General features: G+C 43.8%; 1 protein-coding gene across 2 annotated transcripts in view; it reads right to left on the reverse strand.

Moving 5' to 3' along the window:
- GPSM1 (G protein signaling modulator 1) overlaps window positions 1-19,242 on the reverse strand; it is a 317,946-nt gene that overhangs the window by 159,200 nt on the left and 139,504 nt on the right. For both annotated transcript variants that reach the window (XM_073541041.1, XM_073541040.1), the window contains exons 3-8: window positions 13,938-14,073; window positions 13,332-13,474; window positions 12,279-12,402; window positions 11,995-12,110; window positions 6,726-6,881; window positions 1,256-1,364 (exon numbers count right to left, since the gene is read on the reverse strand). In XM_073541041.1, the coding sequence (XP_073397142.1) occupies window positions 1,256-1,364; window positions 6,726-6,881; window positions 11,995-12,110; window positions 12,279-12,402; window positions 13,332-13,474; window positions 13,938-14,073 (784 nt within the window). The remainder of the gene's footprint in view (window positions 1-1,255; window positions 1,365-6,725; window positions 6,882-11,994; window positions 12,111-12,278; window positions 12,403-13,331; window positions 13,475-13,937; window positions 14,074-19,242) is intronic.

Here is a 19,242-nt window from a genome sequence, read left to right on the forward strand (position 1 = left end):
TTGTATCCTTCTAGTCTTGTATTCCAATCATGTGTATCGTCCCACCAAATTTCAGTGATTCCAGTGACATCATATTTCTTTTCCTGTGTTAGTAGTTCCAATTCTCCTTGTTTGTTGCCCATGCTTTGTGCATTAGTATAGAAACATTTTAGTTTGTGATTGGTTTCTCTTTCTCCAATTTTTTTATTAATTAGATTCTTTTGTCTTTGTTCTTCCTTTCCATTTCTAATAGCAGAGTTCTCAATAGCATTTGTCAGGTGTATGGCTTTTTCTGGTCTTTTGCTTCCCTTCCCACGTTGTTCTAGTTTAAAGCTCTCCTTACAAGTGTAGCAAGGCGACTTCAAAATACATGTTTTCCAGTCTTCGTAAGGTGCACCCCATCTCTAGCAAGTAGTCCATCGTAAAGGTAATTCACTCCGTGATCCATGAATCCAAATCGTTGCTGACGGCACCATCGACGTAGCCAGTTGTTCACCTGCAGAATCTTATTCCACCTCCTTGTTCCATGGCCATCCACTGGGAGGATGGAAGAGAAGACCACCTGCGCTCCCAGTTCTTTCACTTTCTTGCCTAAGTCTTCAAAGTCTCTGCAGATGGTTTCCAGGTCGTTTCTTGCGGTGTCATTTGTCCCCTCATGTAGTAGCAGGAATGGGTAGTCATCTGCAGGTCTGAAGAGTCCTGATATCCTGTCAGACACATCTTTAATTTTTGCACCTGGAAGACAGCACATTTCTCTTGAAGTTATATCCAGTCTGCAGATGGCGGCCTCTGTTCCTCTCAACAGGGAATCCCCCATGACCACCACTCTCCGTTTCTTCTTCACAACATTTTTCTTTCTCCATCCAGGAGGACTCTGAAGGCGTACAAGGTTGCTGTTTGTGGGCAAAGTCTTATCCTGATGTATTTCTTTATCGTTTTCTTACGAGTGATATATACGCAGTGGGAGATCCCAAGGATTGCCCTGCAGATCCACTTTCAGCTTAGGTTTGTCACAGTAGAGAGTGAATGATGTTAGTAAGTCATCAGTGCAGTTTGTGAAGGGGGCTGGCTCCGGCTGACTGGGACATTTTAATAGGCAAGGTATAACCCTTCTCCATCTATGTATCAGCCATCTATTGAAATGAAATGGTCAGCCAATCCCCTTCACACACAGAAAGATCTCTCGTGTTGAACCCTAGCCAAAAGAGGAGCTGCCGAGACTGGCGCTGATATCTTAAGGTTTCCTTACACAATTTATGCAATGCAACCTTCTTACCTCACACGAGATTTCCATGTGCTTCCTTGCATAGCGCAGGGCTTCCTCATGGTTTCCTAAAGACACATAAGCATTTCCCAAACTCCAGCACGCCCTCCCTTCTCCAACCCTGCAAGAAAAAAACAAAAAGTGGTCAATAGGTGATGTACACTGTCACAACACACAAGAGAAAGCAAGTTATGCGTAAAGAAACCAATCATTTTGACCAATTGATATTTTTATTTTTGCTAAGAACTCAGAACAAACAGGAGCATATCCAATCAAAACAAAGTGGGAAATGCAAAGAAGAAATGCCCCCTAAGCATGGTCCAAAACAGGCTACGTGACCCCTCCTAAAAAACCTGACATCCACAGATAGAGTCTTTGTGATGTAGACATGACTTCATACACAAGACACAAATACATACAGTATAGTGGTTCAGGCTGACAAGAATAACCTGAGGAGGTGGAAAGTGAAGATATGCCTCAGAACCTAGGATGAGGAGATGTAGAAGGTGTGAATAATGGAGTAATGACTGGGATTCAGGCAGAGACTGGTGAGCAGCCGAGGGTTTCATCTAAAGTGTCACATGGCGGAAACTGTATAGATAGGGGAATTATCCTCCTTGCCGTAGACGAGGCACGATTGTTGTGGAGCATGAATGAACACTTTACCAAAGGAAAAAAAAAATAATGGATTTTCAAAATGATATTGACATAATTATCAAGAAGAATAAATTGCAGTCATCGACTTGATGAATGGGGACAGCATAAGAATATCAAGACAATATCATAGGTGTGAGGTGTTGCAGGCTGTCAGGAAAGTGCTAGAGCTGGCAGCCTCCATCATGCGAAAGCCTGGGCTGACAGCTGCCATCCTTGAAGCCCTGGGGCTGGCAGGTGCCATCCTTGGAGACCTGGGGCTGGCAGGTGCCATCCTTGGAGCCCTGGGGCTGGCAGTTACCATCCTTGGAGCCCTGGGGCTGGCAGGTGTAGAGATGGGCGAACCTGAATAGTAAAGTTTGGAGTTCATATGCAACACCTACTATTTGGGCATGGACACCGAATACAGACGTCACCAGGATGTCCACGTTACTGTTCAGGTTCACCCCCAAAAACATCAGGTGGCAAACACTGCTTCTGATCGGTGATAAAATCATTACCGCCAAGTCAAAAAGCCACGGTTCCCATGCTGTCAAATGATAGCATGAGCCCGCAGCTGTAATCGGAGGTATAAACTTTACCTCCAGTCACTGGCGGCTGATGGGATTACTGATCCCATTAGCCTACGCCTGCTAGAGCAGGTGGGGGCTGTTGGGAGTATTCATCAGCCGGCGCTCTAAATAAATAAGTGGAAAAAAAAAAACAACATGGTTTCCCTGTATTTTTGAAAACTAGCCAGGAAAAACTGAACAGCTGTGGGCTGCAACCCTCAGATATCAGCTTGAGCAAGGCTCGTTATCAAGAATAGAGGGGTCCTCATGCTGTTTTTTTTTTAATTCTTTAGTTAAATAATTTAATAAAACTGTGTGGGGTCCCCCCTCTTTTTGACTACCAGCCTTGCTAAAGCAGACAGCTGGGGGCTAGTATACTCAGGCTGGTAAGGGGCCATAGATATTGCACCCCCCAGACTAAAAATAGCAGCCCGCAGCCACCCAGAAAAGGCGCATCTATTAGATGACCCAATTCTGGCACTTTGCCCAGCTCTTCCCACTTGTCCTGTAGCGGTGGCAAGTGAGGTTTATATTTGTGGGATTGATATCACCTTTGTATTGTCTATAAAACGCTTATGCATTATTAATCCTATAGTTATATTGTAAATAAACACACAGCAAGAATAAGGTCTTTTATTTTAAATAAAAACAAAACACACTTTTCCTTTTTTTATTTAAAATAACATGTCTAGGGATTAATAGTTTTCAACCTGGACAGTGCCAAGATGGGACTGTCCAGGCTGAGAACCACTGATGAATGAGCTGCTGCGAACGACATGGGCGTTAGATGAGTATAACTGTGTTTGTTATTTTTAAATAAAAAAAGGAAAAGTGTTTTCTGCTTTTATTTCAAATAAAAGATTTTATACTTGCTGTGTGTTTATTAACAATATAATAGGATTAGTAATGGATAGGTGTCTTATATACGCCTCAACATTATTTATCAATGGGCTTGATGTCATCGGACAATACAAAGGTGACATCAACCCTACAAATATGAACCACTCTTGCCACCGCCACATGGCAAGTGGGAAGAGCTGGACAAAGCGCAATAATTGGCATATCTAATAGCTGTGCATTTTCTGGGCGACTGCAGCCTGCTGTTTTTAGGCTGGGGGCAGCAGTACTCCCATCAGCTGACGCCAGTGTCTGGAGGTAAACTTTTTACCTCTGATCACAGCTGCATTTGACAGCATGGGAACTGCGGCTGTCTGACCAGCGGTAATGATTTTACCGCTGATCAGAAGCTGTGTTTGCCACGATGCCTCATTTTTCAAGCAGAAGATTGATAACATCAGAGACAGTTTTGGTCAACAACCCCCAGAGCCCTTCCTCCCGACTTCCCAGCCCTCCACCTTCAAAACCAACTTCTCCACCATTACAGAAGATCGACTCTCCACTCTACTCTCAAGATCACATCTCACCACCTGTGCACTCGACCCGATCCCATCCCACTTCATACCAAACCTCACCACAGTCTTCATCCCAACCCTAACCCATCTCTTCAACCTATCACTAACAACTGGTGTTTTCCCCTCAAGCTTTAAACATGCCTCCATCACACCTATCCTCAAAAAGCCCTCTCTTGACCCATCCTCTGTATCTAGCTATCGCCCTATATCACTTCTCCCCTATGCCTCCAAGCTCCTGGAACAACACGTCTTGAACTGTCCTCCCATCTCTCTTCTTGCTCCCTCTTCGACCGCTTACAATCTGGCTTACGGTCACACCACTCCACTGAAACTGCCCTTACTAAGGTCACCAATGACCTCTTAACCGCCAAGAGCAAGCGACACTACTCTGTCCTCCTCCTCCTGGACCTGTCGGCTGCCTTTGACACAGTGGACCATTCCCTATTATTACAGACTCTCTCATCCCTCGGCATCACAGACTTGGCCCTATGCTGGATCTCCTTATACCTAACAGACCGGAAATTCAGCGTCTACCACTCACACACCACCTCCCCACCTCGCCCCCTATCTGTCGGAGTCCCACAAGGTTCAGTCCTTGGGCCCCTGCTGTTCTCTATTTACACCTTTGGCCTGGGACAGCTCATAGAATCTCATGGCTTTCAGTATCATCTCTACGCTGATGACACACAGATCTACATCTCTGGACCAGATATCACCTCCCTACTAACCAGAATCCCTCAATGTCTGTCCACTATTTCATCCTTCTTCTCCGCTAGATTTCTGAAACTCAACATGGACAAAACAGAGTTCATCATCTTTCCCCCATCTCACGTGACCCCCCCCAACGAACCTATCCATTACAGTAAATGGCTGCCCACTCTCCCCAGTCCCACAAGCTCGCTGCCTCGGGGTAAGGAATGAATGGATTCGTGAAATATTTATCCTTGACGCTGATCTCTCCTTCAAACCACATATCCAAGCCCTTTCCACTTCCTGCCGACTTCAACTCAAAAATATTTCACGAATCCATTCATTCCTCACCCAAGAATCTGCAAAAACCCTAGTCCATGCCCTCATCATCTCTCGCCTTGACTACTGCAACCTCCTGCTCTGTGGCCTCCCCTCAAACACTCTCGCACCCCTCCAATCTATTCTTAACTCTGCTGCCCGACTAATCCACCTGTCCCCCCGCTATTCCCCAGCTTCTACCCTCTGTCAATCCCTTCACTGGCTCCCCATTGCCCAGAGACTCCATTACAAAACCCTAACCATGACATACAAAGCCATCCACAACCTGTCTCCTCCATACATCTGTGACCTCGTCTCCCGGTACTTTCCCGCATGTAACCTCCGATCCTCACAAGATCTCCTTCTCTACTCCCCTCTTATCTCCTCTTCCCACAATCGCATACAAGATTTCTCTCGCGCATCACCCCTACTCTGGAACTCTCTACCACAACATATCAGACTCTCACCTACCATCGAAACCTTCAAAAAGAGCCTGAAGTCCCACCTCTTCCGACAAGCCTATAACCTGCAGTAACCACCAATCGACCAAACCGCTGCACGACCAGCTCTACCCTCGCCTACTGTATTATCACCCATCCCTTGTAGATTGTGAGCCTTCGCGGGCAGGGTCCTCTCTCCTCCTGTACCAGTTATGACTTGTATTGTTTAAGATTATTGTGCTTGTTTTTATTATGTATACCCCTCCTTACATGTAAAGCTCCATGGAATAAATGGCGCTATAACAATAAATAATAATAATAATGTCATGCACAAGTATGGATCGAAATATCGGGGACCACCTGCGCATCTCCTGACCTGAACTCAATAGCCTGGTATATGCCTATGAATCTGCTTACATTGGCTCAGAAAATTCACAGCTGGTCCAGACACTGCACTTCGACTGTGAATATCAAATGCTTTAAATCGGCCTAAGGTGTATGGTCAGCTAAAGACTATCTCATATACAACAATGCTATGTAACTCTTGATAAAACGAGCTTTAGATCTATGAATATTTTAATGATCTGCCCGTTAAACGTGAGACTACGCAAGTCAAAAACCAATGCAGCTTGACAAGCATATTGAACATTTTCGTTAGCTAGATAATCTGTGGATGTCACATAGACCTGCACTCGCATGTACAGTATGTTACTATCATCAGTCTGACTCCGGTTTTCTTTTATATGGTGAATGTGATGTTATAGCGCCCTCCAGTGGCTACACGAGGCATAACATCAGCTGAAGATGAACATTAGAAATACATCTGCCAAACTGGCCGACTTCAGTACAAGCTTCCGACCTTCTGATCTAATGTATGTCGTGGTGGTGTCACCACTATTCCCTCTGGCAACAGATATCAGGTTGACAGGTATAGGGCAATTGGATTTCAACCATCTTACCCTTTTATTCCTGTGGAGGAAAGTGAACGCCAGAAGTGTCTGGCAGTTGCTTCAGGCCCCCATATACAGAAAAGTCATGTGAACCCTCCAATTTCAGCAGGAACAGACGACCATCTAAAAGAAGGATCCAGATGTTGGTATTTCAATGGCCGATCCTTTTGTTTGGCATGTAGACAAGCCAGGTGATTCTGGCAGCAGCTCTCATGTATAAAGTAAGGACAGGCATGTTCTGCTAAGTGTTCTTGTGTATGGGAGAGTCAGGAGAAATAGCTGTAGACTGAACGATCGATCAGCCAACAGCTTTCTAATATATATGGCCAGCTGTATTCTGCTCTTCCTACAGAAAACACATCAGGTTTACAATGACACCCTGACAATATGAAAAAAGAAGAATGTTCTTGGTAGCAGAAGCAGCCAAAAAAAATGCAACAAGTTCAGAATCATCCATAGGCACTTACCGGTCACCTAGTTCCTGGGCGATAGACAGATGCTTAAGATGGTATTCTATAGCTCGTTCATAGTCCTGGAGTAGTGTGAACGTGTTCCCTAGACTGTAACAAGCCTGTGCTTCCACCGCCTGATCCTTCAGCTGTCGGGAGAGTTGCAGCGTCTTCCTGGAATAAAAAAGAAAATTCAAGTTAGTGATATAGATTTCTATTATATTTGTCAGTCTTTGTATAGAAATTAATTCTTATTTCTGGACATTAATGCAAAGCAATAGATTCAAGATGGGATTTATGAAGTGTGGTTTATGAACTGAACAAGGTAGTGGATCTGTCAGGGGGACAATGGAATTTAGGAGATATAGTCCATGTATATAGAATGGTAAAATATAAATTAATAGAGCATATATAAAATACACATTAATAAGATAGACAGATAGATTGACAGATAGAAAAGACAAAAACAGCATCGGCAATTGTAGGGTGCAGAGCCTCCGAGGTAAATACCAGTCCTTTAAATACAATCCCCAAACAAATAGAGGCAGCACACCAAATAGGTAGCTAGATATGCTCTATTAATGTTTTCATACTTCATGTAAACTCAAATATAACTTACAGCATAAGGTTGAGATCAAAAAAGTTTTAAGGATATAAAAAGTTTGGGCAGAACACATTCTAGAGGTCTCAAAATTTGTTTCAGTCACTAGGTGGCAGCATAGAGCCTTCTATCCATAATGGCATTGTGCAGTGGCCTCCAATAGTCGGGGGTTGTAGATCAATACTCTGTATCAGGGCTGGACTGGACATGATGGAAGTTTAACATTAGTCCTACAAGGGGATTTACAAGCCTACATAATACAAATGCAGTCTACATGCTTCCTCATAGGCTTCCATACATGGCTGACGGGGAGACCATCTCTGGCCGGCATGGCATCCCATCATCACATCACAATGGGGGCGATCACTGCAGTCACTATTGACTGTAAATGACCTGGATCGTTGGATTCTCTGATTTTGGTCATTACACAGCCAAGGACCTCCATACCTGGTACATAAGTCCAAACAGATGTTTATTAGAGGAGAGGTCTATTCCTAATACAGTCTAACAATGTGTGACTAGTGAGGGTCGTATCACTTTAATGGGGCAACACCAGATCACTGTAGCCCTTTTGAACAGCGGATTGGACCCACACTAATAGCCTAGATATCTAAAGCATAGTGCATCAATGTTACATGGCATGAAGTTGATAAATATGGAGATACTGTACATGACTGATGTAAATTGGCATGAAAATAAGAGGATCCCTACATATATAAACCCTTCCCCTTTCTATATGCACCCATACAATGAACTTCTACTGCTTTTCACTCTCTTAGGAATTCATTAGTTTTGCCTGAGTTGCTCCATTATTTATTGTCATGATCCAGCGTGGATCTGACAGATTAAATGGATAAGTGAACTTTTTTTCCTTTGGCTAGGTGCCAAAGTGATGTGATTGCCCCCGGTGGCCATTAGAATTAATACACGTGGTGTCGTTCATTCTAAGTTGCCCCGGTGGTGGTGAGCGGTAGTGCACTTTAGTTTCTTTGGTTTAGTGCATGTAATTATAAATCAGGTGTGAGGCTCTATAAAAGAGAGCCAGGTGTGTTCAATCACTGTGGGTGATATTGTGTGTTAGTCATTCACAAGGAAGCCTGGGTGAAAGAAGGAGCTGAACATGAGTCCTGCGCAGCCCAGCCAGAGGGGACGAGTGGCAGCTATGTGGTCTGCAGGAAGGACTGGCATGGCGTGGTGGAGTCGCAGTTTACGGTGTGAGCAGGAGGTGATTGCATGGCTTGGTGGAGTGGCGACGATGGTGAGAGTTGCACTCAGCATCCTGGACTTGGTTGCTGAAAACTGGACTCAAGCATTCTGGACTTTTTGGCAGAAGCTGGACTCATCTTTGGGACTCTGTTTACTGGGCAGCTGCAACTGGTGGTGGACTCTGCTCCAAGGCTGCACCATGGTGAAGGATCCAGTTATGGTGATGGAACCAGGTGGAGGAGAAGATGCACACTGGTGGTGGGCTCTGTTGCTAGGAGCGTACGCAACAGAGCAAAGCTAAGTGGTGTTTCCCCTGTATTGTCATTTTCCCTCATGTGTGTTTAGTGCAGTGGTGGGATTAGTTTCCGCACCGACCAATTCCCTAGGGAGGGTTTAGGTCCAGGGCGAGCTAGGGTTTTTAGGTTTCTGTGCGTCGCCCGGTGCGGAACCGGCATAGGGAACACGTTAGGAGTGCAGGGACACTGGCTCAGGGGAGTACAGGAGGTCTCCACTTCCCCATTCCCTATTGCAGGGCCCACCATTGTTAATGTTACCCAGGTTCCCCTTTATTATTTAAATTCGCCTTACTGGAGGCGGGGTTTCCAGACTACTTTATATATACGTGTAATACCTAAATTCGCCAGTCGGAGGCAGCGTATCCAGCTGCACGTGTTATTATTTAAATTCGCCCCACTGGAGGCGGTGTATCCAGGGTCACGTGTGTCGTATGGATTCGCCTTGCGGTACTCGCTGCGTCCAGACACACGTGACCGTGACATTTATATTTTGTGATACATAAGATATGAGTTTATTCAATTAGATGGATCTGTCCAACCAAAAACACATCAGTATCTGTCCCAAACATCCCTCTGATGTTAAGAAACCCCTGTGGGGCACGTCAGCAGACTTAGGCTCAAATCAGATAATATAGGGGCTATAGTTTACTTAACAGGATGCTCCACGGAGTGCGTTCCTATCTTGTACATTTGTGACATATCCACGGGACAGGTCAATGGGACCTGCATCTATTTCGAGAATGGGGCCCTGACGCATGCCGCAGTCGGTGGAAAGGTAGATTTACTCTTCACTATAATAGAAACACGTCACCACTTCTGTATTATCACCCACTCCTGGTTTTGGCTTACTAATACTGATGTAAAATACTGACCAAACACTGAACATGTGAACGTGGCCTAAAAGTCAGTCTCGACCCTTTAACAAGCTTTGCTACATAATTTAGGATAAAAATCAAACCAGAATCGTAATTTGCAGACACGTGTTTTCAGATGTTGCCCCTATCAGTGCAAAGCACGAGATCTGATTTCTTTGAATCAGAGGCCTCTGACTAGAGTCTGAGGGGGAACATCTTTCTTTGTGGAGAGTGACATGCCTGAAATGCCAGTGTAAGAAGACTTATAGGCCATGCAGTGGTCCTCTGGGACATTAAATATGCATACAGCCATATTTCGTAAGGAGAATAATGTTACACAGGTTCTTACCACCCAGGTGCAGAAGACCCCATGGCAAGCACAATCTTTGCATTTCTATTACCTACTCTCTTGCAGATCAGTGTCAGACTGGCAATAGAAGATATAGCTTTGATCCAAACAATAATTTGACAGGCTGCCATCTCTCTCGTCTCTCCCATACATGAGCGCTTGGCTCAACTCAGAGGAAAAAAACGCAGCTAGACACCTCCAACAGTGGCTTTTCTCCTCTGAAGACAAGAACGTCTGGCTTTGAAATTTTAATGGACGGATAGTTCTCTCCACGTTTACACCAACAGTCTGGGGAGATTGAGGAGGCCCCCATACACATCAGATGGCCTAAATCTATCTTTAAGTAGTAGAGAAAGGCATTTTAAATGGATAGGAGGTATTAGCTTTTTTCATTTCTCTCCCCAAACCGCAGCATGACCTTTCCTTAGCATATTGAGAACATGTGTGGTATTTTTCCTTAATGATTTCAATATGGAAACATTCTGTAATCTGCTTTTTTTTTTTTTTTTTTACAGGTGACTGTTCAATTGTGGTTTTCCAAAAACCGCTATTAATGTGGTTTATACACTGTATATTTCTGTACTACAGGTGTGGTGGTCTCTTGCCAAACATAAATGTGGTGTGTATATTCCAAATATCTGTGCAGTAACCAGTGTGCAAATCCATGGCGCTCATCAGCCCCAACTGCAGAGCAATCTCCAGGACTGCGTAATGCACATCGACATCAGAGTTAAATCAATCTAATTACAGATCAGTCGGCAGAAATGAACTAGAAAATAATGCAGCTGTGCAGAGGCGACAGTGCAGCTGAGAAATGCTATATCAGGCAGACCTAGGAGGAATGAGGCCGGCACATGCGGCCCTGATGTAAAATAAGGGCAATGGGAAGAAGGACTGAAGACTGGACCAAGATCTGAAAAACAGATAAATGAGGAGTGGATCTGTATAGCATTAACCAATTGATGGTATGGTTGGAAAATGCTGAATGGGGGAAAGAATAGTAAAAGTAAAGGAAAAAAACATAAAAGTGGTAATCCCATCCAGGGATATGTCCACCCTTCGGGAGCTTCACCAGTCCTGAGAAGGTCCGGGACGCAGTGCTGTTCACTGCATGGCCGGGTGGTCTCTGTGCAGATTACACATCGGCCCCTTCGTGCTCAGGACCAATAGTGTCCCAGTGACAACAAAGAGATGGCATAACCCTAGCAATAGGTCATGATTTTTAAGCTTCAATAAATATTTGATAGATGTCTAGGATAAAGTGACAGCGGCACTAAACAGGTTGTGCCAGTTTAGTCCACGAGACCTGTCAAAAAAAAAAAAGGAGAGCAGGACCTGAAATGACACATTGCTTTATTAGTTCACCTAACACTCAGTTTTAGCGAAAAGTCGGGACCCCCAAAGATTGGACACGTATGGCTTACACTAGCAATATGTCATGAATACCCAAGAAAGTGGGAATTTCCTATGACACTGATTAAAAAAATATCGGTTCTAAATGGATCCTGTAGATCTGCGGGTGATGTCATGTATATGGCGGATATTGAGGGGTCCAGTTTAGTTAGCCACAGACATGAGATAGTTGTCTGCCGAATGAACATTCAGCCTACAGCTACCTCTCCCAGGTTGAACAGCATCAATACATTCTCACCAGAGAGAGGTAAAACCTTCTGCAGACTCCTCCGGAGGCAGCATTTCTTTCCAGAAAACAATAGGATTTACTATTGAAGTTCGATACTTCTCTTACCCGACATCATCTGTGAGGAAAAAGCTGGGAGGCCCCCATACACATCAGAAGGTCAACTAGTTGCACCAAAATCATTACGTTCAACTGACTTTCATCTAATATATATGGGGGCCTTTAGAAACGCACACAGTGGGTTGTATTGTGCTGTGTAAAAAAAAATTATGTTACAAGATTCTGAGCCTCAAACAAATCTAGACTAAAATAAAAGACAATGAAGAGCCTTATGGCACTCACTTGTAATACTCTGCCGAAGCATCGAACTTGCCGAGGAATATGTGAGCATTGCCCAGGTTGCTGTAGGCTCTTCGCTCAGCGGCTTTATCGCCAAACTCCTTAGCAATGGATAATCGCTGAGGAAAAGGACAAGATTAAGCCAATGTACCTGACATACTCGAGTCAATAAGTTTTTCCAGTTTTCCGTGGCAAAATTAGGTGCCTCGGCTTATAATCGGGTCAGCTTATACACGAGTATATACAGTATTTAGGTGTCAAGCAAAAACTAATATAATTTGCCTTACCTCTTTATGAAAAGCAATGGCCTCATTAAAGTTGCCTAAGAGGTAGTGTGTGTTACCAAGATTTCCGTAAGCTCGGCCCTGAGCAGCCCTGTCTCCCAGCTCTTTTACCAGGGCTAAATTTCTCCTAGAAGATAAGAAGGTCGGCGGTTATCAAAATGTCATGGTTTCTCTGGCATCTTTAAGCTAATATCTAAGCCAGAATTCATACATGGCCAACTACAGACTGCGTTTTCAGTACTGACTGTGGATCTCCTTAACCAATCTCAATAGACTCATAGGCATCCACGATGATGTTGAGTTAGGCCCACGACCATTCCTGAAGTTGTGATCCGTGCTTGGACTATGATATATGGACATCTGAATTTGGTCTAATGTGTATAAGGAGTTTCTTGATAGAGGTCAGAAGCTGTGTTTCAACATGCCCTATCATATTCTTCTTAATCTTCAAATCATCAGGATCCTCCTGCTGCCAGCACCCTGTGCAACTGAAAACAAATTATGTTCCAGATGTGGTCGATGGGAAAAGAGTCCAAAGATGCTGCAGGCCATGGGAGCACGTTTAGGTCACACAGGCTGCTCAAAGTAACACAAACAACATGTGTCTTGGACAAGTCTTGTTGATAAATAGCTCCTGGGATACTTTGATGTTCCCTTGTGAAGGCCTCTTTATGGCATTGCCTTTGGAACACATCTGGAATGTCATTGGTCGGTGATTACACAGGAGATGCCATCAGCGGATCTTGATGATTTGCCCAAGTGCATTCAGTGGCAGAATCTTCCTCAGACAACCATTATTAGCCTCAGTGATAGTAGCCACGGCTATAAGTGCAGGGATTTCTGCACGTGGTGCTCATGCTCCAGATTGAATAAATCGAGATGTTTTCAAAAAATGTTTTCCATTTTTTCACCATTCACAGATCAGTAGCCTGTCTATCCATCCTGCCATTTCCATAACTCCATGACTTTTCCTACTTAGTGCTGCAGTTTCAATGTTCAGGAGTGTAGATTGTCATTTATGGGCACAATGGGACAATCGGATGGTTCAATACTCACTCATAATAGTTGGTGGCGTTCAGCAGGGTTTCTTTGACTTCCTCCGACAGATCTCCTGGGATTTGAGGCATGTTCCATGACAACTGCTTTCCTTTTGCATGGTAAACATTTCCAGCATTGTACAGCGCCCGAGCTTCACCCACCTGCAGTCATGGGGAAAAGTGCCATTAATTGGTTGACTCTAAGGCCAGCCATACACAATAGATAGATTGTTTGTCTGACAGCTATCTCCCAACTCCTCCATACATAGGAACTTAGTGCTACTATGTTCTCTATCAGTTTGCCAATCCAACACTCCTCTGGCAATGACTTATTTCCCCGCTAGAGAGAAGGATTGGCTATTAAAATTATGGTAAACAGGCAGGATCCACCTGTCAAGGGAGAGTCGGGATGTCCTCATACACATTAGATGATTGGCCAATTACGCCAAAATTCTGGTTTACTGTATATAGAGGCCTTAAGTCTAATCTATAAACTAGTAAGGTGTTCCAGCATCCAATATAACTAGAAGCCAGAACGTTGATGTGAACAGAGACTTGGATCAATACCAAAATTAGGGAATATAAATCCTCAATAAGCGTAAGCCAAAAATACACTACTTTGTACCTTGTCTGCCTGCTCCAGAGAAATGTCCAGATGCCTCTGACAGCAAGCAATGGCTTCATCATACTGACCAAGTATTTTCAGCGTGTTCCCAAGATTCCCACTTGCTTTTGCTTCCCCAATGCGATCTCCAATGGACCTGCAAATAGCAAAGACTGCATTGTACCGGGACGGTGTATGTGGTCAATAAACCACGGACAATTTTGAGAAAAAAATGCTATAAAATGACCACGTAACTGGGATCTATTCACACTGCAATTGTAGTGTATCTCGGAGGTATACACTGGGTGGATTTCCTGATATATCCCTCCAATGAACATTTCCGTCACATGCCACTGTAAAGGCATACGTCACCCAGAGGCTCCCATGTTGGATAGGTGAGAACAGTTAATGTTGGGAAGAAGACTTAAAATAATAATGTTGCACATTTACATAGATAATTGATGAACATATAGTCAGGCTATAGTTCCATACGCATTCATGTTATAAGTCTAGGATAAAATCTAATATTTTTTAACCAATCAGCAGTTTGTTAATGTAAAAAACTGATTCCAAGTGTGATAGTGGTAGTAGTGTCAGGTCGGTGCATTTATACTAATTACAATGCTACCTGGATGATGAAATCAGTCTTGTGGTTGTTGTTTAATCTTTATTTTCAGTTTTGAGTTAATGATATGCTCGTGTTTCGTGGCGGCCTGGGGGGGGACTTCATGTGGAGCTCTGATTAGGTATTCCTGTGTATGGCTGAACCCTCACTAACCTGCCCCCTTGTTTACATTATGAATATTATATGTACATACTGAAAAAAAAACCTTCTGCAGGCAGGCGCCAGCTATGACACCTTCGCTGCAGCATAAAGGGCATATGTACTGTGTTTATAATAAATGTAGTTGAGATTATCCTGATTTAAAAAAAATAATAATTTGAAAATGGTGCTCCTGTGCAGTAGCAGCTATCAGTGTATATAGAGGTGATCCAATAGCTGCTATTGTGCAGGCAGCACCATCTTGGTGGAGAAAAAAAAAATCCTCCTCCAAGATGGCACCGCAGGCGCCAGCGCAATAGCAGCTAATGGCGATCGCCAATAGCCGGTATTGTGCAGGCGCCAGCGGCGCGTTCTTAGAGGACTTTTTTTTTCTCTATCAAAATGGCCCAACTGGCGCCAGCACAATAGAAGCTAACGGATCATTTTCAAATGGATATATATATATATATATATATATATATGTATATATATATATTTATTTTTTAAATATCAGTATAACCTCAACCACATTTATTATTAACACAGTAAACTTGTGATTATGCTTCAGCGAAGGAGCTACGGCTGGCACCTGCCGGCAGAAGGGTTTTTTTCCCCAGTATCTACTACTGTATATAATCGTCTTATTCTTTCTGTCTGTCTGTCTGTAACCGAAATCCCACGTCGCTGATCGCAGGCCGCGACCAATCAGCGACAGGCGCAGATGTTTGTAACGGTAAGCTGCTCCTGTCGCTGATTGGTCACGGCCGACCAATCAGCGACAGGCGCAGTCGGGAGCAGCGCTCAATGTGCGGATGGTACCCAGGGTCCAGAGGAGAGGAGACTCTCCTCCAGGCCCTGGGTAGCATAAACCTGTAAAAAATAGAATTAAAATAAAAAATAGTGATATACTCACCTTCCGAAGGCCCCCGGACTCTTTCCCTCCTCTCACCACGTGCCCGGCACCTTCCGATCCCAGTAATGCTTTGCGCGAAACAGGAGAGCACGACGTCATTAGCGGTGTTTCGCACACAGCATTACTGGGACCGGAAGATGCTGGGCGCGTGGAGTGGAGATTGGGGGCCGTCGGAAGGTGAGAATATGTAAAAAAATAGAACTAAAATAAAAAATAGTTATATACTCACCTTCCGACGCCCCCGATCTCTGCTCCACGCGCCCGGCACCTTCCGGTCCCAGTAATGCTTTGCGCGAAGGGCCAGAGATGACGTCACTCTCGCGAGAGTGCAACGTCATCAGCGGTGTTTCGCACAAAGCATTACTGGGACCGGAAGATGCCGGGCACGTGGAGCGTGGAGTGGAGATCGGGGGCAGTCGGAAGGTGAGTATATAACTTTTTTTTTATTGTAACAGAGACTCTAGAATATCCGATGCGATAAAATTGGGCCACCATCTACACTCCCTGACAGAAGTTTTGTCGCTTATCCATGTTATGTAAATAAAAGCTTATAACCTGATGTTAAATTCATCCATTGGTTGTATAAATTATTCTTTTGAAAGCTGAAACCCTCCGAAATGTGGCTTAGGTTAAGAAAATAAATTGTCATCAATGCAGAAATATTGATCATTTATTGGACACAGAATGGTCAGATTTTTGTCAAGTTTTGTCGCCTGGTCATATAATGCACCCAATCCTAGTTTACATCCTCACCTGTGCTCAGTAAATGATTGGTTAAATAGTGGGTGTGTATAAAAAGAAACCCAGTACTCCAGACCTTCACTTGAGCTGCAACTTGAGCTCTGACAACATGCCAAAAATCCACCCTGCAACCAAAGCCTGGATTATCAAGAGGCTGAAGACCAGATCCACTACAGAGGTGGCTAGCACCTTTTAATGTGTCTCAGCGTCAAGTAGAAAGTATTAAAAAAAGAATCGAAGAGACTGGAGATGTGTTTGACAAGCCCAGGTCCGGCAGTCCCCACAAGACAACTGCTCAGGAGGAACGTTTGTTGGTTAAGAAATCCAAAACAAGCCCCTCTTCCACTGCAGCAGAGCTCCAACAGGCCTGGTCACCTCAAGTCCCTGTGTCAACTAGAACAGTTTGTAGGATTCTGTCTCGAAATGGCCTCCATGGTCGAATCAGTGCCCAGAAGCCAGCACTAAACGAAAGTCAAATAAAAAAACGTGTGGCATTTGCAAAGTTCCACAGCCTGCTAAACAGATGGACGCTGGAAAAATGGCAGAAGGTGGATTTCTCTGACTGATGAATCTTCAGTAGAATTGCACCAATGCCGCTGAAAAAACTGCAGGAGACCTACTTTAGCCCGTATGGATCCAAAATACACCCAGAAAACAGTTAAATTTGGTGGTGGAAAGATCATGGTCTGGGGTTACATTCAGTATGGGGGTGTGCAAAACATTTGCAAGGTGGAAGACAATATCAATAGCCTAAAATATCAAGAAGTATTAACTACCTCTTATATTCCAAATCATAAAAGGGGTCAAATTCTGCAGCAGGATGGTGCTCCATCTCATACATCCATCTCTACAACAAAGTTCCTCCAGGCAGAAAAGATCAAGGTGCTCAAGGACTGGCCAGCCCAGTCACCAGACATGAACATCATTGAGCATGTTTGGGGTAGGATGAAAGAGGAAGCTTGGAAGACAAAACCAAAGAATCTAGAACTCTGGGAGGCATGTAAGACTGCATTCTTTGCTATCCTGATGACTTCATTAATAAATTGTATGAATCATTGTTGAACCGCATGGATGCAGTCCTTCAAGCTCATGGAAGTCACACAATATATTAAATATGACTTTAATAGCACCACACCTTCATTCACCAATGTTATGCAACACATATTTGTATTTTAAGTTAATTATTTGTTTGAATATCACATTACTTTCTGTGGCCGACAAAACTTTTGTCTTGCCAAAATCTGACCATTCTGTGTCCATTACATGATCAATATTTCTACATTGATGGCAATTTATTTTCTTAACCTAAACCACATTTCGGAGGGTTTCAGCTTTCAAAAGAATAATTTATACAACCAATGGATGAATTTAACATCAGATTATAAGCTTTTATTTACATAACATGGATAAGCGACATAACTTCTGTCAGGGAGTGTAGTGTACGTATAATATTCAGTATGTAAACTAGGGGGCAGGTCAGTAAGGAATCAGTGACCTGTCAGTAGTCTTTATTATGAATACCTAATCAGAGCACCACATGAAGACCCCCACAGGCCGCCCTGGAGCACGAGCATATCAATAACTCAAAACTTAAAATAAAGATTAAACAAGAACAACAAGGTGGATTTCATCACCCAAGGTATCATTTTAATCAGTATAAAGGCACCGACCTGACACTCTGTGTAGGTTAATGTGTACAATCCTGCTGACAAGCTCCCTTTAAATGTTTCAGATCACCAAACAAATGTAAATATAAGGGTACGTGCCCACGGTCAGTAAACGCTGCGGGTTGGATGCTGCGCACATCCTCAGCGTCCAACCCGCAGCGTTCAGATGTTACAGCATATTAGATGGGATTTCAAGAAAGCTCATGCCTACTATGCGTGCACCGACGCCTGCGGATTACTTGCGGAGACAGACATGCATTGCATCTTTCCAGACCGCAGCATGTCTATTTATCTTGCAGAGACGCAAGTCTCCGCAAGATAAATTTCACCCATACAATGTATTGGACGCGGTGATTCCGCACGGTTCAATGAACACCTGCATTCAAAAGTCAGCAGCGCTTTGGACACAAAGGACATGTGCTGCTGCCAAAGCGCTGCCAATTACTGACCGTGTGCCCCCGGCCTTAGACAAAGATAACACAAGTAAACACAAAATGCAGTTTTTAAATGAAGGTCTTTATTATTAAGGAAAAAATAAATCCAATCTTAAAGGGCCATATGTGAAAAAGTGATTGCCTCCTAAATCTAATAACTAGTTGGGCCACCCTGAGCAGCAACAACTGTAATCAAGCGTTTGCGATAACTGGCAATGAGTCTTTTACAACGCTCTGGAGGAATTTTGGCCCACTCATCTCTGCAGAATTGTTGTAATTCAGCAATATTGGAGAGTTTCCAAGCATGAACCACCTTTATAAGGTCATGCCACATCATCTCAATCGAATTAAAGTCAGTACTTTGCCTTGGCCACTCCAAAGTCTTAATTTCATTTTTCTTAAGCCATTCAGAGGTGGACTTGCTGGTGTGTTTTGGTTCATTGTCCTGCTGCATAACCCAAGTACGCTTCAGCTTGAGGTTACAAACAGATAGCCAGACATTCCCCTTCAGCATTTTTTGGTAGACAGCAGAATTCATGGTTTAATTATCCACAGCAAGTCTTCCAGGTCCTGAAGCAGCAAAAGAGACTATTACTGTTAGGAATCTGGGTTCTATAATGCCTATGCGGGAATCCAGATTCACACATTTGTCTCCAGAGGCTAAGTCCTTTGTCCCAGCTTCTGAGCATGCTCACGGGACTAGCTCTCATTGGAGTTCAGGAGTCAGGTGCTCAGGTCCTGCTCCTGATTTGATTGGTTATGCTCAGGGCTCTGGAGATTCCCGGCAGGTCCCGTACGCTATAAAAAG

This window comes from Dendrobates tinctorius, unplaced genomic scaffold (assembly GCF_039654945.1).
Source record: "Dendrobates tinctorius isolate UK_male_01 unplaced genomic scaffold, ASM3965494v1 ptg000120l, whole genome shotgun sequence".
In the NCBI taxonomy this organism is placed as follows: domain Eukaryota; kingdom Metazoa; phylum Chordata; class Amphibia; order Anura; family Dendrobatidae; genus Dendrobates; species Dendrobates tinctorius.